The sequence below is a fragment of the Ochotona curzoniae genome, unplaced genomic scaffold (assembly GCF_017591425.1).
Source record: "Ochotona curzoniae isolate NIBS_2020 unplaced genomic scaffold, NIBS_Ocur_1.0 scaffold_4505, whole genome shotgun sequence".
In the NCBI taxonomy this organism is placed as follows: Eukaryota; Metazoa; Chordata; class Mammalia; order Lagomorpha; family Ochotonidae; genus Ochotona; species Ochotona curzoniae.
This window is the reverse complement of record NW_024467118.1, coordinates 38,922,636-38,944,437: the sequence shown is the minus strand read 5'-3', so window position 1 is coordinate 38,944,437 and position 21,802 is coordinate 38,922,636. Positions and strand designations below refer to the sequence as shown.

General features: G+C 32.9%; 1 protein-coding gene across 1 annotated transcript in view; it reads right to left on the bottom strand.

Moving 5' to 3' along the window:
- The window catches only part of GALNTL6 (polypeptide N-acetylgalactosaminyltransferase like 6), a 726,107-nt gene that overhangs the window by 494,341 nt on the left and 209,964 nt on the right, over positions 1–21,802 (bottom strand). The window contains exon 2 of the mRNA XM_040965775.1: positions 14,001–14,109. Within this exon, the coding sequence (XP_040821709.1) occupies positions 14,001–14,109 (109 nt within the window). The remainder of the gene's footprint in view (positions 1–14,000; positions 14,110–21,802) is intronic.

The following is a 21,802-nucleotide window of genomic DNA, read 5'->3' as shown; positions in this document are numbered from 1 at the left end:
TTCCAGACTAGGTAAAATCTCTTAGTGTGCAGCTTCATGCTGCTCAGTGTATTAATGCAGAGTGTTTAACTTTTAATAAAAGTTAATCTTTTCCGCACTTTCCTATTTATTTTTAAAAGACTTTCTTCTTAGCACTTGCTTTTGCAGCCATTTTGTTCTCTCTCTTTCTCCCTATCATTCTCCCTACTTAACTTTCCATTTCAAATAAATAAGTAACTCTTTAAAAATTTTTGAGATATCTTCAGTCTGAAAACTATATAGGAAGTTATCCGTTTCAGTAAATATATTACATTAATCTTGCATCAAATATGGTTTCATTCTTTGCAAAAAACACGAATGTCTATTAATAAGATATATCTTCTTAGTGGTTGAGAGTAATATTTTTCATTCAAATGTATATGAAGTTGAAATATTATCACATACATATTTAATAGTTTTTCAACATTAAAACCTAATACTTTTATTGCAGGTTTTATTAAAATTTAAGCATAATTACAGTGAGTAAAATGATGACAATATTACTTCGTGACTGTTACCACTAGCATAAGGTTGTATCGACAGCGTTGGGATTGTGTGCAGTGGATTAAGCCACTGTTACAAACACCTACAGTGGTTTTCAAATGCAGGTTTGTCTTGTAATTTATCTGTTTCCATCACAGTTCCCTGTTTATAATGTTCCTGTGAACCATAAAATAATGGTTCGAGTACTAGGGCTGCTCAACCCATGTGTGAGACCTTGATGGAGTTTCAGTCCTGGCTGTGGTGGTTAATTGAGGAATTGTTTAGTGGGTAGATTTTCCATTTTTCTATTTCTCTCTGTGCCATACTTCCTTTAAAGTAAATGAATAAACAAATTCAAGATAGATTGCATTTAAAAAGTAAAATAGAAAGAATAATTGACATGCCTGTGTATGTGTAAAACTCCACCTTATTAGCTGGGATGTGAAGAGGAGATCCTAACTTGAGCATTCTTACCCCTACAGCCGACTTGAAACGTAGGACTCAAAATGGGTGTAGATGCATTCCTGCTTCTAATTTGATTTCCAGATTTTCATTGCTGCCAGATAACTAGTGACTTAGGGTCTGAATGAAGAATTTTGCAGCTAAAATCTTTCAAGAGAACTGTTTGAAAAAGTTTTCTGTATAGGATGCCTGTGGCTGAGAATTGCAAATATTTCCTTGCCCGAGAGCCTAGAAGACAAACCTCAATGGGTATCTTAAAAAATGAAATTATTCACTATATGTAAGTGAAAGCTCTGCACATATAGGAAGACTGAAACGAAGGAAGTTGTAGAGATTTGCACAGCAGAGATTTGCAGTAAGACCGCTTAGTCTGGGAGTGGGCGTTTGATGAATCAATCGAGATTCCAACATGGGATGCTCATGACCAATATCAGAGTGCCAGGGTTCGAGCCCTGGCTCTGTTCCTATTTCAAGTTCATGATGGTGCACAGCCTGGGGAAAGCAGCTGAGGGCTCAACTCATAAGTCCTTGCCACCCACACGAAAGACTTGCAATGAATCTGGTTCCATCATGGCACAGCTCTTGCTAGGCGTTGGGGGAGGGAAACGTTTGAAGGGACTTCTTTTTCTCCCTCTGCATCTCCTTCTATTAAAGAGCAGTAATAAAATGCTAGTTCTTCATGGTAAGTATGACCTTGATGTTTCCAGTTTGTATTATATGGGGAGCTCTTCAATAGGTTCATAGAAAATATATATTATAGAAAACTGTGGCATGAATGTTCAATATTTGTACCAAAGTTAACTTATATCTTAACAAATTTTCCAAAACGTTTTAAAGCACCTTCATTTATTTATTATCTTTTTTTGGTTATGAATGTCTTTTTCATTTGAATATCAGATTTATTAACTATTTCATTGAGTTGCATAAAGTATGCTTATTATTAAAAAAACGTGAGAACTGAAACCAATAATTTCTTTGCCCTTAAAATTTCATTACAATTTTATAAATTATTTCTTAATATTGTTATTAAAGAAAGATTTCATATGCATATGCACATTCTACTTATAATATCTATATCCAAGATAATAAATGCAGTGCTAAGTCCTAGTAGATTGCTATTGTTGTTCTGGTCCAATGATGAATTTGGATCCCAAAGGGTTAGTTGGTCACCATGTAAATTCAAATCAAAATTAAATGGCTGATGATATTATTTCCTTTTGTTTCTTCTGGTCATTTTATGTTATTAAGCCTAACACTGTAGAATTGTTTATCTATGAATTCCTATTTTTTCCACTGTGTTATATTATCTATGTTTCATAAATGACACACTGACTTAAACTTTAATCAGAATTTTTTTCTTTAGAAAACATGATTTCAGTTCTGAGCTTTTAGCATTTATAAGGACAATTTATGTCAGGTCTCTGTGACTACAAAATGTCAGGATGAATTGTAAATGTTCAGTGGACTTAAATACCACAGCCACTCAGTCAAACAGCATCAAGTCCAACTGATACGCGTGATCCTACAGTCAGCCTCTGGAGCTGACACCCCTGCTTTAGTAGGTGAACACACAATTCTTGTTCTGGTGCATTCATTAGGTAATGGAACCAAGAAGATCCATAACTCAGTAGTGACAAATTTATGCCAAATCCCAGATAGGAATTTGAAGTGTGCTCAAGTAGTTACTTGAATGTTTTTGATATTACCTCCAAAATACTAAACTCTGAACTTTCATTCATTGCAATCTCTCAAAATTCGACTAAGCCATTCATATGTTGAAATAACTTTGTTGATGTTCTAATGGTATGGTTTTGTAAAGCCAAGAGGGATCACCTTACTATAAACTTAATGGCAACTTGTGGTTATATCATTTTCTTCCCTTTGTTCCTCCCCTTTTCACATCTCTTACAATATTAGCATGTTTCTTTAGATATTTAAGAGCTTATTTAAAATAAACTGTTAACAATCTGAGGTGTACTGTGAAAGAAATGCCATATTTTGTTTTGCTTTACTGTAACATTTAATCTTTGTACAAAAGTTATATATTGAAATATAGTTATGTTCTAGTTTATGGCAAAAATATTTAAAATTTTATTTTCTAATTTGAATTATCTTAGTCTTCTTTCTCAAATTTATATGTGCCATGTAAATAAAAAAATCATCTTTAATGATAAGGATGACTTTTAGCTATTACATTATAAACTTCAAGCCTCAGGTATGCTCCAAAGTTAACTTCATGATCCCCAGAACAGAAATATTACTGCCAAGATGATTAGCACTGAAGTTGAACTATCAACATTAGATACATTGAGTATTTGGCAAGTAGCAAAAAATCATATCTTCCTTTCACATATAACATCTGTAAAGGAAAAGTGCAAAGCTGGGAAAAACAAAAGTTGGCACAAGGATTCTGCAAAATTATTGAAAGGCACAAAACCAGTTTAACCTTAGTCTATTTTGTCCATTTAGATTCAAATCCTTTGCTTTACCAGAAGGTCTCAGGATTTTTGTTTGTTTGTTTTTGTTTTTGTTTCTGTTCTTCTTCTTAGTAGATACCTTCTTCCTTTACAGAGCATTTTGTTTGTTCACGATATAATATCATGACTTATATAACATCTCAGATATACCAAGTATTTTATGGCTTATGACCATATTCAATTTCAGTTACCAAAACTACCACCATACAAAAAGGGGCCTTTTTGTGCTTTTTTTTTTTTTTTGGACAATGCATGATTACAATGCTAAAAAAGAAACATAAATTTGGGATAAAATTTCAGAAAAACATGATTGTCATAAATTTTTAAGTATAAAAGAAATATTTCTATTTAACCTACAACCTACTAGCTATTTTTGAATTTGTTTCAACTGAGAACATGTGAAGGCAATAAGCTTATGGAGGTAAGCCATGTGATATAAGGAAACACAATTGTTTTAATACAAAGTTGCTTCTTTAATACCCACTTTAGGTCAGATAAATTAATTATATAATTTCATTAATACTTAAGATAATACTATGATAGCTGGCATCAATTTATTAAATTTTACTGAAGGTAAAAATAAATTTAATAAATCTTGTGTGAACTTTCCAATGGGAAGTTGATATTTCTCAAGAAGATTTAGTGAGTTTTGTAACAAGTAGATAAACAGAACTTTTAAATAATTACTCTGTTCTAGATTTCTTAATATAAACCATTTAAGGCTTAATAAATCTTCTGGGAAAATCCTACATTGCTGTTTTTATATTGCTGCATTGATGAAACTTTTCCCAAGACAATTTTCAGTCAATTTAGTTTCAGCTATGATTGCTCTAATTTTAGGCATAAATGATACATCTCAACAGAATGCTCACACTCACTTTCATTTTACCATTTTATTATTATACCAAACTGTCAAAGAAACTCTTCCATTAAAAGTTAATTTTAATCTAATGAATAATAATGAATATTATTTCGGTAATACTTTCCAAAACTGACCACCTCTCAACGGATTTTTATCATGACATTTATTGAGAGAATATCACAGATGTGTAAATTATAGTGGATTAATAATTATAAGCAACATTATGTCATTGGGTGAAATGAAAGCAATGCCAAAGGATATTTTTAAAACAGGCATAAAAAATCATGAACGGAAGCCATTATAATTACAACTCAGATACCATCTTTAACTTTCTGAAGGCAGCCTAGGCTTTCACAAATGGAGTGAATTATGTCTTTCAGTTTATTTGGTTAACATCCTTATTCAATTATGTACAATAAATATATTTCATAGTAAAATGGGTTCTTGATCAGCATTGAAGTAAAATGTAGTTTAAAGGAACTAGGAAAGGTTACTGTTAATCATTTAAAGCAGGGAAAATGCCTACCTTTCAAAATGGTTTTAATAAATTCCCTTTACATGTACTGCTACAGAAGTCAGCAGCAATTAGCGGATACCCTTTGTAACATGGATCACGAAGCCTGAGGGAGAATGAGATAGTGTCCAAGAAGATAAAAATAATAGCTATATTTTGTCAAGTTCTCACAATGCTTTCTTTCTTAATAAACAACAATTAGCATGGTCCTGAAATGCAATTATATTAACATATTCAATGCAAAGTATAGATAAAAATCCTAAGAATTTAGTAATGTTTTCTTTTTTAATCTCCTTTTTTCCCCTTCATTTTGTGAGCTTCTGAGATGATATAATTTAAATTTGCTTTATAGTGAAAAGGTTAATGGTTCACCAAAAAGGAAGTTTAGCAAGTTAAAGGCAAAAGGAGCCTACTTCAGTGTGAATATAGTCAGCAATTATAAACAAAAATTGAATGGGAAAGTGACCATTTCACCCAAATGAAGTAAATTTTAAAATAATCAAAGATCCTTGCATCTACAGTAATAAAACACCATTTTGGTATGACAAAAGCATAAAAATTTCACAAAACTACATTTGTGGCAAAACTGATATACATAGGTATTTTCTTTTTCTTTTTTTTTTTCTTTTGGTTTCATATATTTTTAAAATTAGCTCCCAAATATAAAGGACATACAATATCTGTCATTCTGCATTTGCTTTATTTCACTTTGATTTCTGACATCTTTTGCACCCATTTTGATGAAATGGCAGAATTTCATTATTTTGTTCAGCTGCATTTTATTCACATCATTTTCCTAATACATGTCTAATATTATTGCAAAAAAACCAATTCAAATGATTCAATGTGTTATGACTTAAAATCCTTGAACTACTGGCTATATTTCATGGATTCATGGTTTTCAAAACCTCAGTAAAACCTGAAAATATATTGTCTGAATATAGGAAGAATGATAATTTCTAGAAAGAAAAAATAAAGCAGTTAGAGAGGTAGGGAACATCTATTGATGCATTACAACACGGCGTCCAGCAGGTTTTCTGATCTAGTGATAAATGATCTGGTGGCCATCTGCAATGAAAGAAAGAGCTTATTTTGTGAAGAAAGGGATGGAATGGTTGCAGATAGCAGGGGCAGCATTTGAAAAATCTTGAAACATATTCAGAATGATTGAAGAAGGGACGGTGAGTCATTCAATAGGAGGTGAGATAGAAAGAATCAAGTGTAAATCAGACTGGGACTTACACTCATGAAATGAACTTCGAATTTTGTTTGATTGTTTGTTTTTTTTGTACAAAGAAAGTTGTATTTGGGATGAGGGTGTGGTGATGGGGATTGGATTGTAGAAGCAATAATCAGCTTTAACTGTTAAATGATCTTGAAATACTTGTGGGGAATCACTCTGGTAGACATTGACAGAACTATGAGAAAATAAGATAAGCTAGGAAGCTGCTGAAATATTATAGATGAGGGAAGTTGATGGTTTGGATCAGAAGGATGATGATGTGAACAAACTGTGAAAACGGATCTTTCCATTGCTGCAGTCTTTGCTGCAGCCACAGGATTTCATCCTGCTTATCACTCTGCTCCAGATCTTGCTGTAACGTTAGACAGATAATGACATTTCAAGCTAATTCTTCATTGTGAATGAGTAAAAGGGTAAAATGATGGAATGCCAAATAAAGCACTTGGAAGTTTAAATGTACAAGTGTGATTAACTGAAAGAGCTTAGATGTCATTTCATGGAATTTCTGAGATTTCCGGTAAAATTTAAGCATTGATTATAATTAGGAAAGCATAACATATTTCAAAGAAATAAGATCAAAAAGAAAAGTTCAAAGTAGGCATATAAATGTTGAACCTACTTATATGGAAATCCCCAAACCATTGATAAACATGGTGGAAATCTTCTTGGTTTAAAAGAATAGACAAGAGGGCCCGGCGCGGTGGCGCAAGTGGTTAGGTCCTCGCCTTGCACGCCCGGGATCCCATATGGGCGCCGGTTCTAATCCCGGCAGCCCCACTTCCCTTCCAGCTCCCTGCCTGTGGCCTGGGAAAGCAGCTGAGGACGGCCCAAAGCTTTGGGACCCTGCACCCGCGTGGGAGACCCGGAAGAGGCTCCTGGCTTCGGATCGGCATAGTATCGGCCCGTTGCGGCTCACTTGGGGAGTGAATCATCGGACGGAAGATCTTCCTCTCTGTCTCTCCTCTCTGTATATCCGCCTTTCCAATAAAAAATAATAATAAAAATAAATCTTTAAAAAAAAAAAAAGAATAGACAAGAAAAGTGTTTTCTAGAAATAACAGTTGTGTTGATGTTTTCACAGACCCATATGCACAACTCAGAAATACAAATACACATTATTCTGAAGAGAATATTTTTTACAATACAGTTTTGCAACTTAGAAAAGAATGCAGAAATGTTAAATATTAATTAAACCGCTTTTTAAGCTAATTGCATTTTCTTTTGATCACCCAGCACACATTATTAGAGCTACAGTTCAGGGGAATGCTGTACAGAATTTTATCCTTACTTAAGAGGCATATTGGATTTAAAAAAAAGTATATATAAAGAAATAGCTGGATAGCTCTTTAGAATAACAATTATTCTCAATGTATGTTGAATGACAGATCTCACTCTGTACTCCTTTTTATACTGGATCAAAAGAATCTGTATTTCACTGTTTTCAACTCAGATCTACAACTGAAAAAGATCCTAAAGCCATGCTTATCAATTTCATCACAAAATATAACTGAGGAGAATAAAGTATTAAAACATGAAATTCAATGAATTTTCAAAAAATGTGAAACTCACAAAATGAAATATACTGAAGTCACATACAGAGAATGTATTTTAAAAATCATGCCTAAAATATAACTAGGCTATATATTTTCATAAGAAAATATATTATCTTATATTTTCATGTAATTTATATATTTTTCTATATTTTCATAAGGAAGCAATAAGAATTAAGTGCTTGATTGCATAATTTTATCTTACATGTCATTGTGCCCTAAGATTTGGATTAAAGGTTATAAAGATGCATGGGTTTATGCCTTAAATTTGTTTTAATATTTCTAGGAAACCTTTGCATTCCTGGATATAGGGTTCAACACTCTTATACAAGTAAATTGATTTAATTACTAGTAAAGCCAAAAGACTAAAAAGCAAAATGGTAAAGCAATAAAAATACTAAGCTTTTTAAAACATAATTAAAATCTTCTGAAAATTAATAATACTTATAATTTACTTAAACATACCATGTGGCAGAAAAAAATCCTGTTACTACCCATAAAGACTTAGTATCTAAATTTTACTTTTTTTTTTCAGTTAAGCACTGTATTTGAAAGAAGAAAGTGAGACAGAATGCTTTTCCATCTACTGATTCAGTCCCAAACAGCATTAATAGTTAATGTTAAGCCAAGTCAAAGCTAGGACCCCAAATTCCAGCCCTTGGAGGGACTTGATGGGAAGCAGAACAGTTCCAGTACTCCTGTTAGAGCTGCAAGTAGCAAACAATACTGCCGCCTCCAATTTTATTCAGAAAATCTCCGTTTCCTCAAAGCCAGCGATAGTATACACCCTTTTCAGTGTTCTGCTGAATGTCGTGACATACACTCACACATACTCAGTATTTACATTAAACATTTAAAATATCTGCATTACAAAAATTATCAAATATTTTCCAAAGTTATTACCACTTCTAAAAGCCAATGTAACACCAATAATTTGATGAAATACATGCTACCAATTATACATATATTATATATGCATTGGCAAAGTGACAAATTTCATCAGGAAGTAGTGTGTGGATTTTATTATTTAAAGATTTATGTTTCTTCAGAAGAGAAGATATTTCAAAACAAAACTGTATTAGAAGCAAGCTCATATAAAAACACAGAGTCAGAGAGAGCTTCAACGTAATAAAAGTAGCCTTCATAGGAATATTTAGAGACTTGAATGATTATTAAACAATAAAAGAAAGACTAAGAGTCAATTCATTCTCAAATTTTATAAGAAAATAATAGTGTGATAAAGCAAAAACAAAGATGTAACTTATTAGAAAGTAAATAAGAAAATGTAAAAGATTAACTGAACAATTGAAAAATGTTTTTGACATTTTAAATGAACCTGACATTTTTCTAGTGCTATAAAACAAATAAAATACATATTTTGTGAAAGAGGAATCAGCATTTCAAAAAATTAGAAGATTTAGATGGAATGGACAAATTATTAAAAAATACAATGGCAGCAGAAATGCAGAATCACTTAAAGCATTATTTAAATGGCTATTCCAGAAGTGAAAAAATATTTGCTCCAAAAACGTTTAAATCCAGTTTTTATTAACAATATCAAGTAGAAAAGAGATTATTTTATAAAGTTGGAAATATGTTTTGATAAAAAGTTGAAAAGATTCTATGAAGAAGAAAAATTCATATTCAAATTTCTGTTCAAGGATAAACATTTGAAAATGCCAAAGACCCAAATACAAATTTAATACAATGATGAATTCATTGTCAAAAATGCTAGCTTTATTTCTTCTGGAAAAACAATGTATGAAATTTACCCAAACAATAAATTAAATAATACATTTTATTATCATTCTTAACAAATGGAAATAAATGTTTTAAAAATTTTAATTTTCTTACCTTTTTGGTAACATTTTATTAGCAAATCCATTGAGGTCTAACTATATCTTATATTATGCCTAAAATCCTTGACTTTAGCTAAATGTAACGGAATTACTTTTGTTCCTTGCCTTGTTAAACACAGTTTTAAAATAATACTTACAAAATTCATAAATTCTCAGAAAACCAAATACAGAAATAAAATTATGAAATGCATTTTTAAAAGATTAAAAATATGTGTAACACGTTAGTAAACATGGCAAAGCCTACTTTCCTATATAGATAGCTAATGAAAATGAAAAGATGAAGGAAGGGTAGGTGATAATAAAACTTCAAGAGCACCCATTGCTTCCCAGCATTCATTATAACATGAGAGTTCTTTGCTACTGCTGTAACTGGACAAACACAACTAAAACAATGAAAGTTCAGGATATGAACGAAACATTGTAATCATTTGCATTTAGCTCACTTAAGTGTAAATGATTTGAAGTAATAAAAATGTATTTCCTAAATTCATACCAACATCAAAAATTATTGGCATCTCAATACGTCATCTAGCAACAATGTACACATTCAAAACCTCAATACTCTTCTAAAAATGAGCTGGGAATAAAATTTAAAACACATCATCAAAGATTAAAAAATGAACAAAATGATAACCCATGGGACAAACTCCTTGATATTCTAATAATATTCTAATCAATACTCTTCTAATTTATACTGGACTCAATACAATGCCAACATTTCCATTGTTTGGTGTATGTGTGTACCTAAAGCTGGAAGTAAAATTTTCATGAAGAGCATAACGCAAGAATGCCAATACCGTCTCAAAGAGCTAGAAAAGAGCTCCTTCATGATAAAGTTTACCAAGTGTTCATGGCTGTTAAAAAGCTTCAAATGAATGACTGTACACATATATGGTATTTTATAGTAAAGCGAATATGTTCTATCTATCCTTAGTAGAAGGAAATACAAGTTTTTCAATAAGTTACTGAGCATTGTTTATTTCAGTTGTTCCAGAACTAAACAAGCATTGGACCCCTACATCACTTAAGCATATGAAAATGAAAACATCAATGTAAAAATAAAATGATCAGGCATTTGGAAAACAATCAGGGTAATTTGGCCTTAAAAAAATCCAGAATTTGGAGCCAGCATGATGGCTCAGTTGGTTAATTCTCCACCTGCTAGCACCAGGACTCCATGTGAGCACCATTGTGTGTACTGGATGCTCCACTTCTGATCCAGCTCTCTGCTTATGTTATGAGGAAGCAGTAGAGGATGGTCCAAAGCCTTGGGATCCTGCACTCATGGAGACTCTTAGGGGATTCCTGGCTTTTGATTTGCTCAGTTCTGGCCACTGGGAATCTTTTGGGGAGTTAACCAGCAGATGGAAGATCTTTCTCTCTGTCCTTCCTTCCCTCTGTGAATCGACTTTCCCTCACTCCCCCAAAAAATCTTTAACAAAAAATTCTGAACTTAACATCAAAATAATACATGCTTAAACCACATATAAAATGATTTTAAATGTAGTCTACAAAAAGTGAGATAAAATTTGTTCACCAAAACAAGGATATATTATCCAAAATAGATTGACAACCATGTTCGGATCAGTATGGAAAAGAAAATTTTTCAGAAATTAGAAATATAAATGAATAAAATTTTAAAGTAAGGAAGATCAAATAATTAATAAGCATAAAAGGAGATCAAGTTGTTTAAAATTTAGTAAAATAGAATTATACGGAAATATAAAAGATTATGAAATACCATCAAATTGGGAAAGTCAAACAATGTTAGTCCTTGACAAGGATGTAATGCAATGGGAATCACAGCCATTACTGATTATATTGAAATCTTACTATTTTAGAAAGTAGTTTATCACAGGCAAACAAGATTGAAATGTACATTCCTTAGTCATACAAAACTATTGCTGAAGTTTTTAACTTGAGAAAATATAGTCTTTATGTATGGGCCATGAGATATCACACGTGACAACTAACATGTGAAAATCACCCAAATGTTCAAGAAAGGGATGTTGTAGGATATTAAAATAAACCAAGTAAAATAAGTAAAATACCAAGTAAAATAAACCAAGTAGTGTTGTACACATTGGCACAGATGATTTTCAAAACTAATTTTGAGTGAAAGAGGAAAGTCAGACCATATGATTCAGTTTTCAGATAAAATTTAAATATTGGTAAAATGTAACAGCCTTTGTTTAAGTGTAAATACACAGGTGGTAGACACTTCAGAGAAAAGTAAGATGTCAAACACTAAATTCCATCCTTGGAGGGTATTTAATAATATGGATGAGCCTTTCCTTTGGTCTATATGAAGCTCTCAGATGGTCATTTTCTTTTGTGTGTGTATATGTGTGTATCTACACACAAACATATGTTTTCACAGACTGTTGCTGTTATTTCCTTATAAAAAATAATGAATTCTGATCTGTTATTTTTGTGTCTTGCAATGATTCATATAAATTTTGGCACTTAAGTGCTCTAAATTCCATAAGTAATTTGTCATTAGAAATTGCTGTGTTACAATTTATTTTGGGTTTTTTTTTTTAAATTTCAGAGGATCAAGATCTAACAGGCACTTTTTCTATAAGCTGGAGTTGGTGGTATAAGGTAGAAGTACATGGGGTAATACTGTTTTTTTAAATATCTCAATTGCATTATAAGTTAAAGTTAACCACTTCAAGTCGCATGAAGGTAGCTTAGATAGGTTATCAATTTTACAGCTATCCTTAGTCCAGTTTATAATTGTCTAAATAATTGGCCATTTACTCTAAGTGTACTGTAATACTAACAGCCATTCTACAAATTAGCAGATCTGAAGCATAAATTGATTTTTCAAAATATACAAGTGGTATGTATGAACACTGGAGTTTGAACCTAGCTATTGCTCTTTTGTTGGTGTCCTTGTCATTGGTCTATGTTGTCAAAATGCTATCAAGCTGTGTCAAAGAGTGAGGTTAAATGGAGCATTATAAGACCTGACATTAAACCAGGTCTGCAAACTGCTAGCTGTTTGACTTTGTATGACAGCTTATGAAATCTTATCAACTTATGTTTTTAAAACAATGGGATGCTGGGCTTTCTACCACTGACTATGTAGAATACCATGATCTGCTTAAATAGCAGAATGATGGAGTTGTGACTGTTGATGAAGGAGTATACTCTTGTAATTAGATAGGGAAAAACAGCAGGGCGAAGGAGGATATGGAAAGTGGAAGAGGATGTTATGAAAAAAATAATAATTCCTGCCCCATAAAGTTATTCTGACTCTGAAGTAAAGCATATATGTAACTACCTCACACAAAACATGTGTTTAATAAAATTTTATTATTACTATTAAGAATTTGTGCAACAACCTCAGTTGGTAAGATTATGCAGCATTTTGGGAAGACTTCAGAATTTTGGAGCACAGTGAAAAACAGATGGTTGGATTAACACAAATCAACAGAAGAAAAAAGCAAGAGAAACACGAAAGTGCAGGTTCTGGTAAGAAAATCATTTTTGAGAACATCCAGGTGGCCATGGCCAAGGAGAAAGGATGATGAATCCTGAATGTGGTCCATCTTTTGAGCAGTAAATTATTTTTAGGACAAGCTGAGCTAATGCAGATGGGGAGGAGAGGGGGGTTGCTTTACTTTATTTAGCTCCTGCCATGTAGCTAAGAACATCTTATAGGACCGAGTAATTTCATAAATATTTAAAATCTTCACTCTAGTTATTTGCAGGAATAAGTTATGTCGTAGTTTGGCCAGCAGGAACACACATTGTGGCTAGTCAAGATTCGGCTACTGTGGACCTACAATACAGGATTTTAAGGCTGCTGAGGGATAAATACCAGCAGCTCTACTTCTGTGATTACCTAGCTGAAAAAGCAGAGTGCCTTCCATTGAATAACAGAATGTGTTATTAGACTTCCTATTGTCTTTATTCACTTATGTTGGAATTCTACTTACATATTGTTCTGAGTCCTTGTTCTTAGTAGTTCAATGTTTCATTCCTTCCAGAAGTGTTTTTTCTTTCCTGCTACTTTTCCCTCTTACTCTTCCCCACCAGATTTATGCAGCACAACATATGAAGACCTATTTGATTCAAATTAACTTCATGTTTGTCCAGATGCTGACAAACAGATCCCTAGCTATTGTGATCCACTGATTTGTCCTCACTGCAAATGTCTAGAAATTTCATTGCCTCTTAGATACTTCATATTGCTGGTTAGATACACTTCAGAAGCAATGAACCTTGCTTGAGTTATAGGTCTGTTAGATTATAAATCCCCAGAAGCCCAAGGAAGTAATTTGGCATTGTAAATTACCACAAATTTCTAAAATGCTAATGACCTCCTTTCAGCTAACATTGAAAGAGATGTTCATCATATGCATTCCTTCTTAAATTTCAAATCATTTTGGTTCTATCCAGTGTTGACCTGCAATAGTGAGACATACTTTTCTGTGTGCACAAGAAATACTAGATATCTTTTAAGTAACAATAAGACACTATAGTAAGTAATGTAGTATGTTGGCTTACACTAAACTTCATACCTGAGCGCATAGCCTCTTTCTGAATGCTTTCATAGTCATGCCAGTCCTTTCTTCTCAAACCATCTGTCCATGAATAGAATTGCCCATCTCCCAGGCCCAGTGGAAATGTCTGTGGAAAAGGAAAGTATTCAAGCATAAAAAGGAGGTATTTCCTTTTGCACGGTAGATAAAACACAGACGGGCACATAATAGGTAATCAAAGAATATTTGTTGAATAAGTGATTTCTCTGAGTATGGGCAAGAGAAACTGATTGCTAGGGACCAAAGTAATGCACATTAAATCAATTTTACTCTGTAAAAACAGCATCCCTCTCCTACAACTGCTACTGTTTCCTGTTTATTTCATTCAGAGACACTGTTCATTCAGTACATTCCTTCCTCTAAGTAGAGCTGCCTAGTTGTATTCACTTACCCAAGTTACACATATTGATAATACTATCAATTTTGCTTCTAAGTTGAATTAATTTTGCCATTTCTGTCCAGTTATTGTAACATTTGATCAAGATATGTGAATGCTTTATATTATTAGTAACCATCCATTGAGTGCTCGCTACGTGCCAGGATAATACTCCATGTGTCAAAGTTCTGTTTTGTCTTTATAATAGCATCGTTCAGTAATGCCTCCCATTTTTGCCATCTAAATTTAGCCTCAGAAAATAAGAACAACTTGAGCTAAAACTTAGCAACAAGGGGAAGGTATAGATCACCTATGGACTTAAAAAGTACTAAGTACTGTATCCCATGTAGATTTTTGCTGAAGTATAGTGCATATTTACACACATGGATGAAGTGATCACTCACTTATAGCCGTGACAAAAACCCAAACTTTATACTTCTCTAAAATCATGTATATCATAACATCAGTATGGAGATGATCTCTATATACATTACTTCTGTTTCCTATGTATTTATTTCTGATGGCAAGAAATACATGCTTTTTGAATTAAATTTATTTCACTGTCTTTAAAGTTAAGATGATGGGACATAAATGTTTTTAAAACACATGTTTCTTCTTTTTTACCTTTTCCTTTTCCCTTTGGGAATAAATAAATATCTATAAAAGACAATTTTCAAATTAGGGGACTGTATAATTCAATGTATAATTCTATATAATTTAATGAACTTGTTGCTTATTTGGTGGTGAGCTCATACAAGGACAATAGTATATATAAAATATTAAGAATAATAATGACTTTACAAGCAAAAGAAGAAATAAAATTTCAAAAGCAAACCTAGTATATTAAAATAGAAGAAAAATAGAAAAACAAAAACATTGGAAATTTGGAGTAAACATTTTAAAAGGTGAATTCTTTTTCCTAGTTAATTTTTGAGTTGTAATTAAAAGTTTTACCAAAACTCCAATATAAGCAATCATATAATTTAAAATCACACATTTCTATTTTATCTATTCATGCATAAATTTTAAACATATAATGAACATTTTTCCTACCCTGATTTACAAAATACCAAATCACAAACATGACTTTCAGATTAACCAGTCTTGACACAAAACATGGGCTTATTTTTGTGTGAGCCACAAGAATGCAGAGCTATCTCTTATTTTATATACAAATTTTAAGGTACAAAATTATTATGATAGAGGAGATTGAATACAATAATTTTTACTTTCCCTGGAAACTAAATGAAGATGATTAAAATGCACAAAATGAATCAAGAAAGCAGATGGTTTGCATGACATTAATCTTTATATAAATGACTGAGAACTATGAGGAATTTTACGGAAAGGTGAAAAGAGAAATTAACTCTTTTTTTTGTAAGAAACAGTTTGGCAATCCTGCTTTCCCTTCAAGGTCTATCAAGGTCCGTCTACTTTGTGCTCCTCATACATTGAGAATTAAAGTTTGAATATCACATCTGAAGAATGTTTCCTAGGCCATTGGAAAAAAATTGACTACTAGTAAACTGATGCCAAAATACAGTGAAATAATCAGGATTCCATGAGAGTTTATATATCAAACAATATTAACATATTTGTCTTCCCTAACCAGAATTCCAAAAAAGCAGAACTACAGACACCTCTGGATAACCAGATAAAATGAAAGGGATGTGTGCACTGTCTCTGAGGTAAGACTCAGGAAAGCCATGGGAAATCTCTTCCACAGCAAACTCTTCTCCACACACGGCCCTTTATACCAGTATCTTTGCAGCTGTACTCATTCATAGGACTGGGAAGTCCTCTTTTACCAGACACTCGAGAGATTGTCACAGGATATTCAGAGACTGGAAGTAAGCAATGTAAGGCACATGAAAAAAAATCTCCCATGAAATCAAAATTGGATTCTTTCAAAGGCCTTAAGAAAGAACTTTAAGAACTGTAAGACCTGGATGTGGGGGGAAAAAAAGAGGAATAATTTGAGAATAAGAAAAAATTCCTTAAAAAGTAAAAATGTAATAGTAAGGAAAACATAGTAAAGAAAAAATTTGGAAATAGAAGGTAGGAAACACCTTGACAAGAGATAGGAAAATAGATAAATAAATACGTCAAAGAGTGACAAATGATAAGAGTGATGAAATTAGAAAGCAAAATAATATAGGACTAAAAGTTCTGATGGTGCAAGTTGAAGAGAAAGAAGCCCCAACAGGGCTGTCCCTGTGATGGAAAACCTATTTCACACACACACAAACACTAGAGTTAGAGTACTTTAAAAAGATTAAGATAAATTGATGTGCATATATTAAAACATAAGTAGTGATAGAAGGGTGAATTAATAAGGTTAGAAAAAAAGAAACAATGTAAAAAAGGGTCCAAAAATTTAATGAGAGGATGGTGGCTTAATAAAGTTGTGTTTTAATTGTGCTTGAGGCAGAAGGGAATGCTGAAGTAAGATATTTATATCTCATATATAAAATATAAATACATATATTTTATGTATGCACATATATACAATACTTTATTTATAATTATATTTATAATGGTTTTTATATATATAGTTATATATATAAAGTATTGTATATATGTGCAAACATATGAAACAGTATACTATACAAAAAATGGAGGAAATTAAAGCAGTAATTTATGCGCTACATATGAACACAGAGTTAGAAATGGACATAGTTGCTCTTGGGATCCTTAATTGCAGATAAAAAAAGTGGGCAAGGGGATTTTTCCCATTTCAATCTTTAGTGTATTATTTTGAATTTTAAATTATTTGCAAGTATTTATTTATGTAAAATCATACTTCAAATATCCTTAAGCATTTTTGACAGTTATCTTGACAACTATTAGCGTTGCATCAAGTTTTATCAGCATCATAAGGACATTTTGTGATGGTAGTGAATTCTGGTTGAAGCAGACCATCTGACCTGGTATTTTAAAAAAGCTCTGTTCTCCATGACTCCACTTTTATCTCTATCAGTGCTGCCCACAGGTCTGCAGGATCAGCACCCATGGGAAATTTGTGAAAACATGAACTTCCCAATCCTTACATATATTTATTAAAATCGGATACTTTGGATGGAGAAGGAAAACAGAAATAAGTCTTTCAGATGATTTCAGACTTATTAGAAATTTAGAATTTTTAATGCAGTTGGGTAAGAAAACCAACACATGATCACAATATGAAATTCAGTCTTGCACATGGGCCCTGCGTGCCTGGGCCATCTTCCACTGCCTTTCTGGGTGCAGTGGCAGCTGGGATTTGAACTGCCACTCTCACGTGGAGTGTTGCTGTTGTAAGTGGGCACTTAAACCGCTGCATTCCAATAACCTGTTGTAGCAAATGGGATGCATACTATAACTAATATATATATATATATAACTAATATATATATATTTTGCTAAATTGCTATTTATTAACTGAAAGTCAGAGTTACAAAGAGAGGGAAAACAGACAAAAAGAGATTTTCCATTTGTTGGCTGATTCTCCACACAGCTGCAATCACAGGGACTGGACTTGGGCCAGGAACCCAGAGCTCCACCCAGGCTTCTTACGTGAGTGGCGGGAGCTAAAGTATTTTGGCCAACCTCTGCTGCATTCAAGCCCATGAAGGAAGGAACAGCTGGGATTCAAACCTGTGCGCATATGGGATGCCAATATCACAGTCAGCCAGCCACAATTCTGGCCAAGATGAATAAATTTAAATAATATTAAGACACATCTGAAGAATGTCAATTTAGAAAGTTCTGGTGAGTAAAAAAAAATTTGTTTCTTGTCTCTAAATTAGAGCCCTCTTATTTGTTGTAAGTATGGAGCGAAAGATATTGAAAGGACTCATTCATAAGCCAATGAAGAAACAAGTGTATTCCGAAGCTTTACGTTTTGTGAATTATTTAATGAGCTTTCACATTCATAATCAATCACATAGCCCCTCTTTACATTGTCTTTAGAAGAAATAATCACATAAAATGTGATAAATAGACTTTAAGTCCAAGGCCAGAAGGCAGTTTCTAAAAACAGGAAAGGAACTGACATTTTCTCTATCTCCTTCTGTTAACTGCTATATGAAATTAAGGTAAATGTTGCATAAGTATTTTTGAGTATTCAATTAGAGATAGCCTTGGCAAAATGTGGTGCATGAATGCCAGGCCCTTTTCTAATATTTTTATAGATATTTGTGTTGTTTTCTGAAAAGAGTTTTAAAACAGTTGCAGAGACAAAATTTATAAAAATTGAAAAATCGTTCTAGTGAGTCACATAGCAGATGATAGTAGACCAAAGCGATGTATATGACTTATTATATTAGGTACGATTAAGATCCTCATGTGTGCAAGTGTTCTTCTGGAAGATGTCTTAAGCTAACAGAACACTACCATAAAATTATATTCCAGATAACATGGGTGGATAATCATATGATCAACATTTATTCTGTTATTAGTATATTCTTACATGAAATGGAAACGTCAAACTTACCTAATAAGATCTTTCTGATGACATAAGTAATAAATGACAAACTAGAATTTAAATCAAGTATACCTAGTTTTACATCTCATGAATTACCAAAGCAAAAAACAAGCATGACTTTTTAATGATTCTTCTGTTATTCAAATTTTGTTTTGGAAAATTGAAGTGAAAAATCCAAATATAAATCTTCAGACTCTATGTGTGAAATGAAGTCATAAAAGCTCTCAGATGGTAGAAAAAGAATATGAAGCATTATTGAGAAGTTAATTTTGTGGTTGTTTTGAAAACCTTCTCGGGTCTGTGGTGGTGGCTTAACAGGATAATCCTCTACCTGCTTATGCCACCTTCCCATTTGGCAGCTGGCTCCACATTTGATCTAGCTTTCCTGCTCACAGCCTGTGAAAGTAATGGAGGATGGCTCAAGTCTTTGAGATCCTGCATTCACATGGGAGACCTGGAAGAGCTCCTGACTCCTGGCTTTGGATTGGCTCAGCTCTAACATTGTGGCCATTTCAGGAATGAACCAGTAAACAAAAGATCTTTCTTCCTGTCTGTCTTTCTCTGACTTTCAAATGAAAATAAATAAATCTTAGACACACACAAGCCCTTTGTATCCCGAGTTTGAATCTGACTGCAGAATATTCTTTGCTGGGAGTATTCTGAATGTTTTATATCCACAAAGCACATTGATGCATGTATTACACCATAATATCACTTTTGGATGGACAGAATTATGCTGCTCTTTGCCTTCTTTGTAAGTTTTCACATGAACTGTTATTAACATAGTTCTAAAACACTTGCCAGGTTGTGTATTCCACCCTTCTTAATCTATAAACAGAACTAGAAACATAATTAAAATTTTAGTTGTGTGAAACAGATAGGAGGTTCTATTAAGGTGTATTGTCTGTTTTCAGATCTTAAAAATTTTCAGCAAAATCTAGATGTCTTGGTTGTTACACTAAAAGGTATTTGGATTTAAAATGTTCAGCGCACTAGATGATTGTAAAGCCTCTTGTGCTACAACGTATATTTGAGAGATACCTATCTTCTATCTTATATCTATTCAACCGAATTAGCTTATTCCATAGTCATAATCTTGCAATTCACTTAGCCTACCTCAGAGGTTGATGGCATTGCTTTTTTCTGGCATAAATTTGTCTGATCCTACCAGTATGCCAACACTGTGTATTTTCTGTTTGTGTTGGTATCTCAGAGTGCACAAAAGGATGTTCAATGCGTCATTGCGTCATTTTAGAGATTCCCATATAGTGAGTGGTTCTACCATTTTGCTCTTCAAGTAGTCAGAACTGATGTCAAATAAAGAGGCACAGATGAATGCAGATAATTTTTAGATGTGTAAGAAATGTAAAAGTGAGTCTTGGTAAATGATGTCTGAATAACTTTCTGGTTTTATTTTGAGAATAAGGAAGAGAAATCATCCGAGTGGCTGGATGCTTGAAATTCTGGATGGATCATTTCTTCCTGGTGACACAGCATTACCTTGCAAGGTGAAATTTGATCATTTGATAATATTAGCCTTCACTACATGTGTTTCTTCACAGGATATGTATGCAGGAAAAGACTGCTAACACACTCGAATTATAAAAATATTTTATTTTAAGTGCCTATAACTATATGATACAGAGAACACACAATTTGAGAGTTTGGAACATGCAATTTAATAGTTCTGACATCTTTTTTATCCTACTCAATCAACCTGAAACTATTGTCAATGGTATTTTTATTCTTTGGTAATTGGGTTGAATAAACATCATCCTTTTTTTCATAATCAAATTTCAGATAATCCTCATTTTACGAGTTCTCATGGTGCCCGTGATAAATTTCCAAAAGATGTCTTATTTACATGGCATTCCTGTGTGGGTAGCTGAAAAGGAGAACAGAGAGAGAGAAGAGAAAAAAACAATTACACATTATCTCTATGTTCTACATTGTCACTTCTTGCATTTCGTTAACATAATGAGTATCATCAGAATTAATTATTAGCCAACAGATGCTTGTGTTCATCAGTAAGCAGAGAATCGGTAGCATAGTATTCACATATGAATTAAGAAAAACATTATTCAGAGTAGTTTTCCTAGTTAGTGGAAATGGACTTAAAGTGCCTGGTAAAATCCTTCCTCATGTTAGGTAAGGTTAAGTGCTCAGCAGTAGTCATGAATCCAGATGACATACTCAATTTCTGGCTAAGCATAAGATGCGGAGTGCTTATATTACTGACCCTCCAAATTACTATAATTTTAACTTTTTTCATCACAACAGAAACCTGTTAACTCAGCAGGAGAGCTCTTCGCATTCCTGATTGCGATGCAGCAGCATACCTTGGGAAGTGCTGAAGAGACTGGCATCCTATAAATATGGCACATTTTCTGAGGTTTTTTCCTCCATCTCAATACAGTCTCTTTAGGAATCCTAAGGGAAAATATTTAAAAAAAGAAACAAACGAAAAATAAGAAAGAAAATTAGCATGAATTGGACAATATAACTGGAAATATAAAATTAATATCATGTCAAAGAAAGCATATTATATTAACCTTCATGAACCACCAGTCCCTTTGTTGATGGTGAATCCATAAACTTGCAGTTTTTCTGGGGGCATTACACCTGGTTTTCTTGATCCCCTAAATTTTTCTTCAGATGATCATCACATGATGTCTTTAGAATTCCACTCTATCAAATTGTCAAGGAAAAAGCATAGCATCCTCAGAGGTTCCCTGGAATCGACATTATCTTAAACTGTGATGCTATTATTTGATGAATATGAACTCAATTTTAGAAAGATGAAATGAGGATTAAGGAGGAAATGCAATGATCTTTTGTTATGATAAACATGATACTGGCACAGAAACAAAAATATTATTGGCTTTTTCATCAACTTGTAAATCATCCAGTTATTTTAGAGATTTAGTAAGAAAATAAACA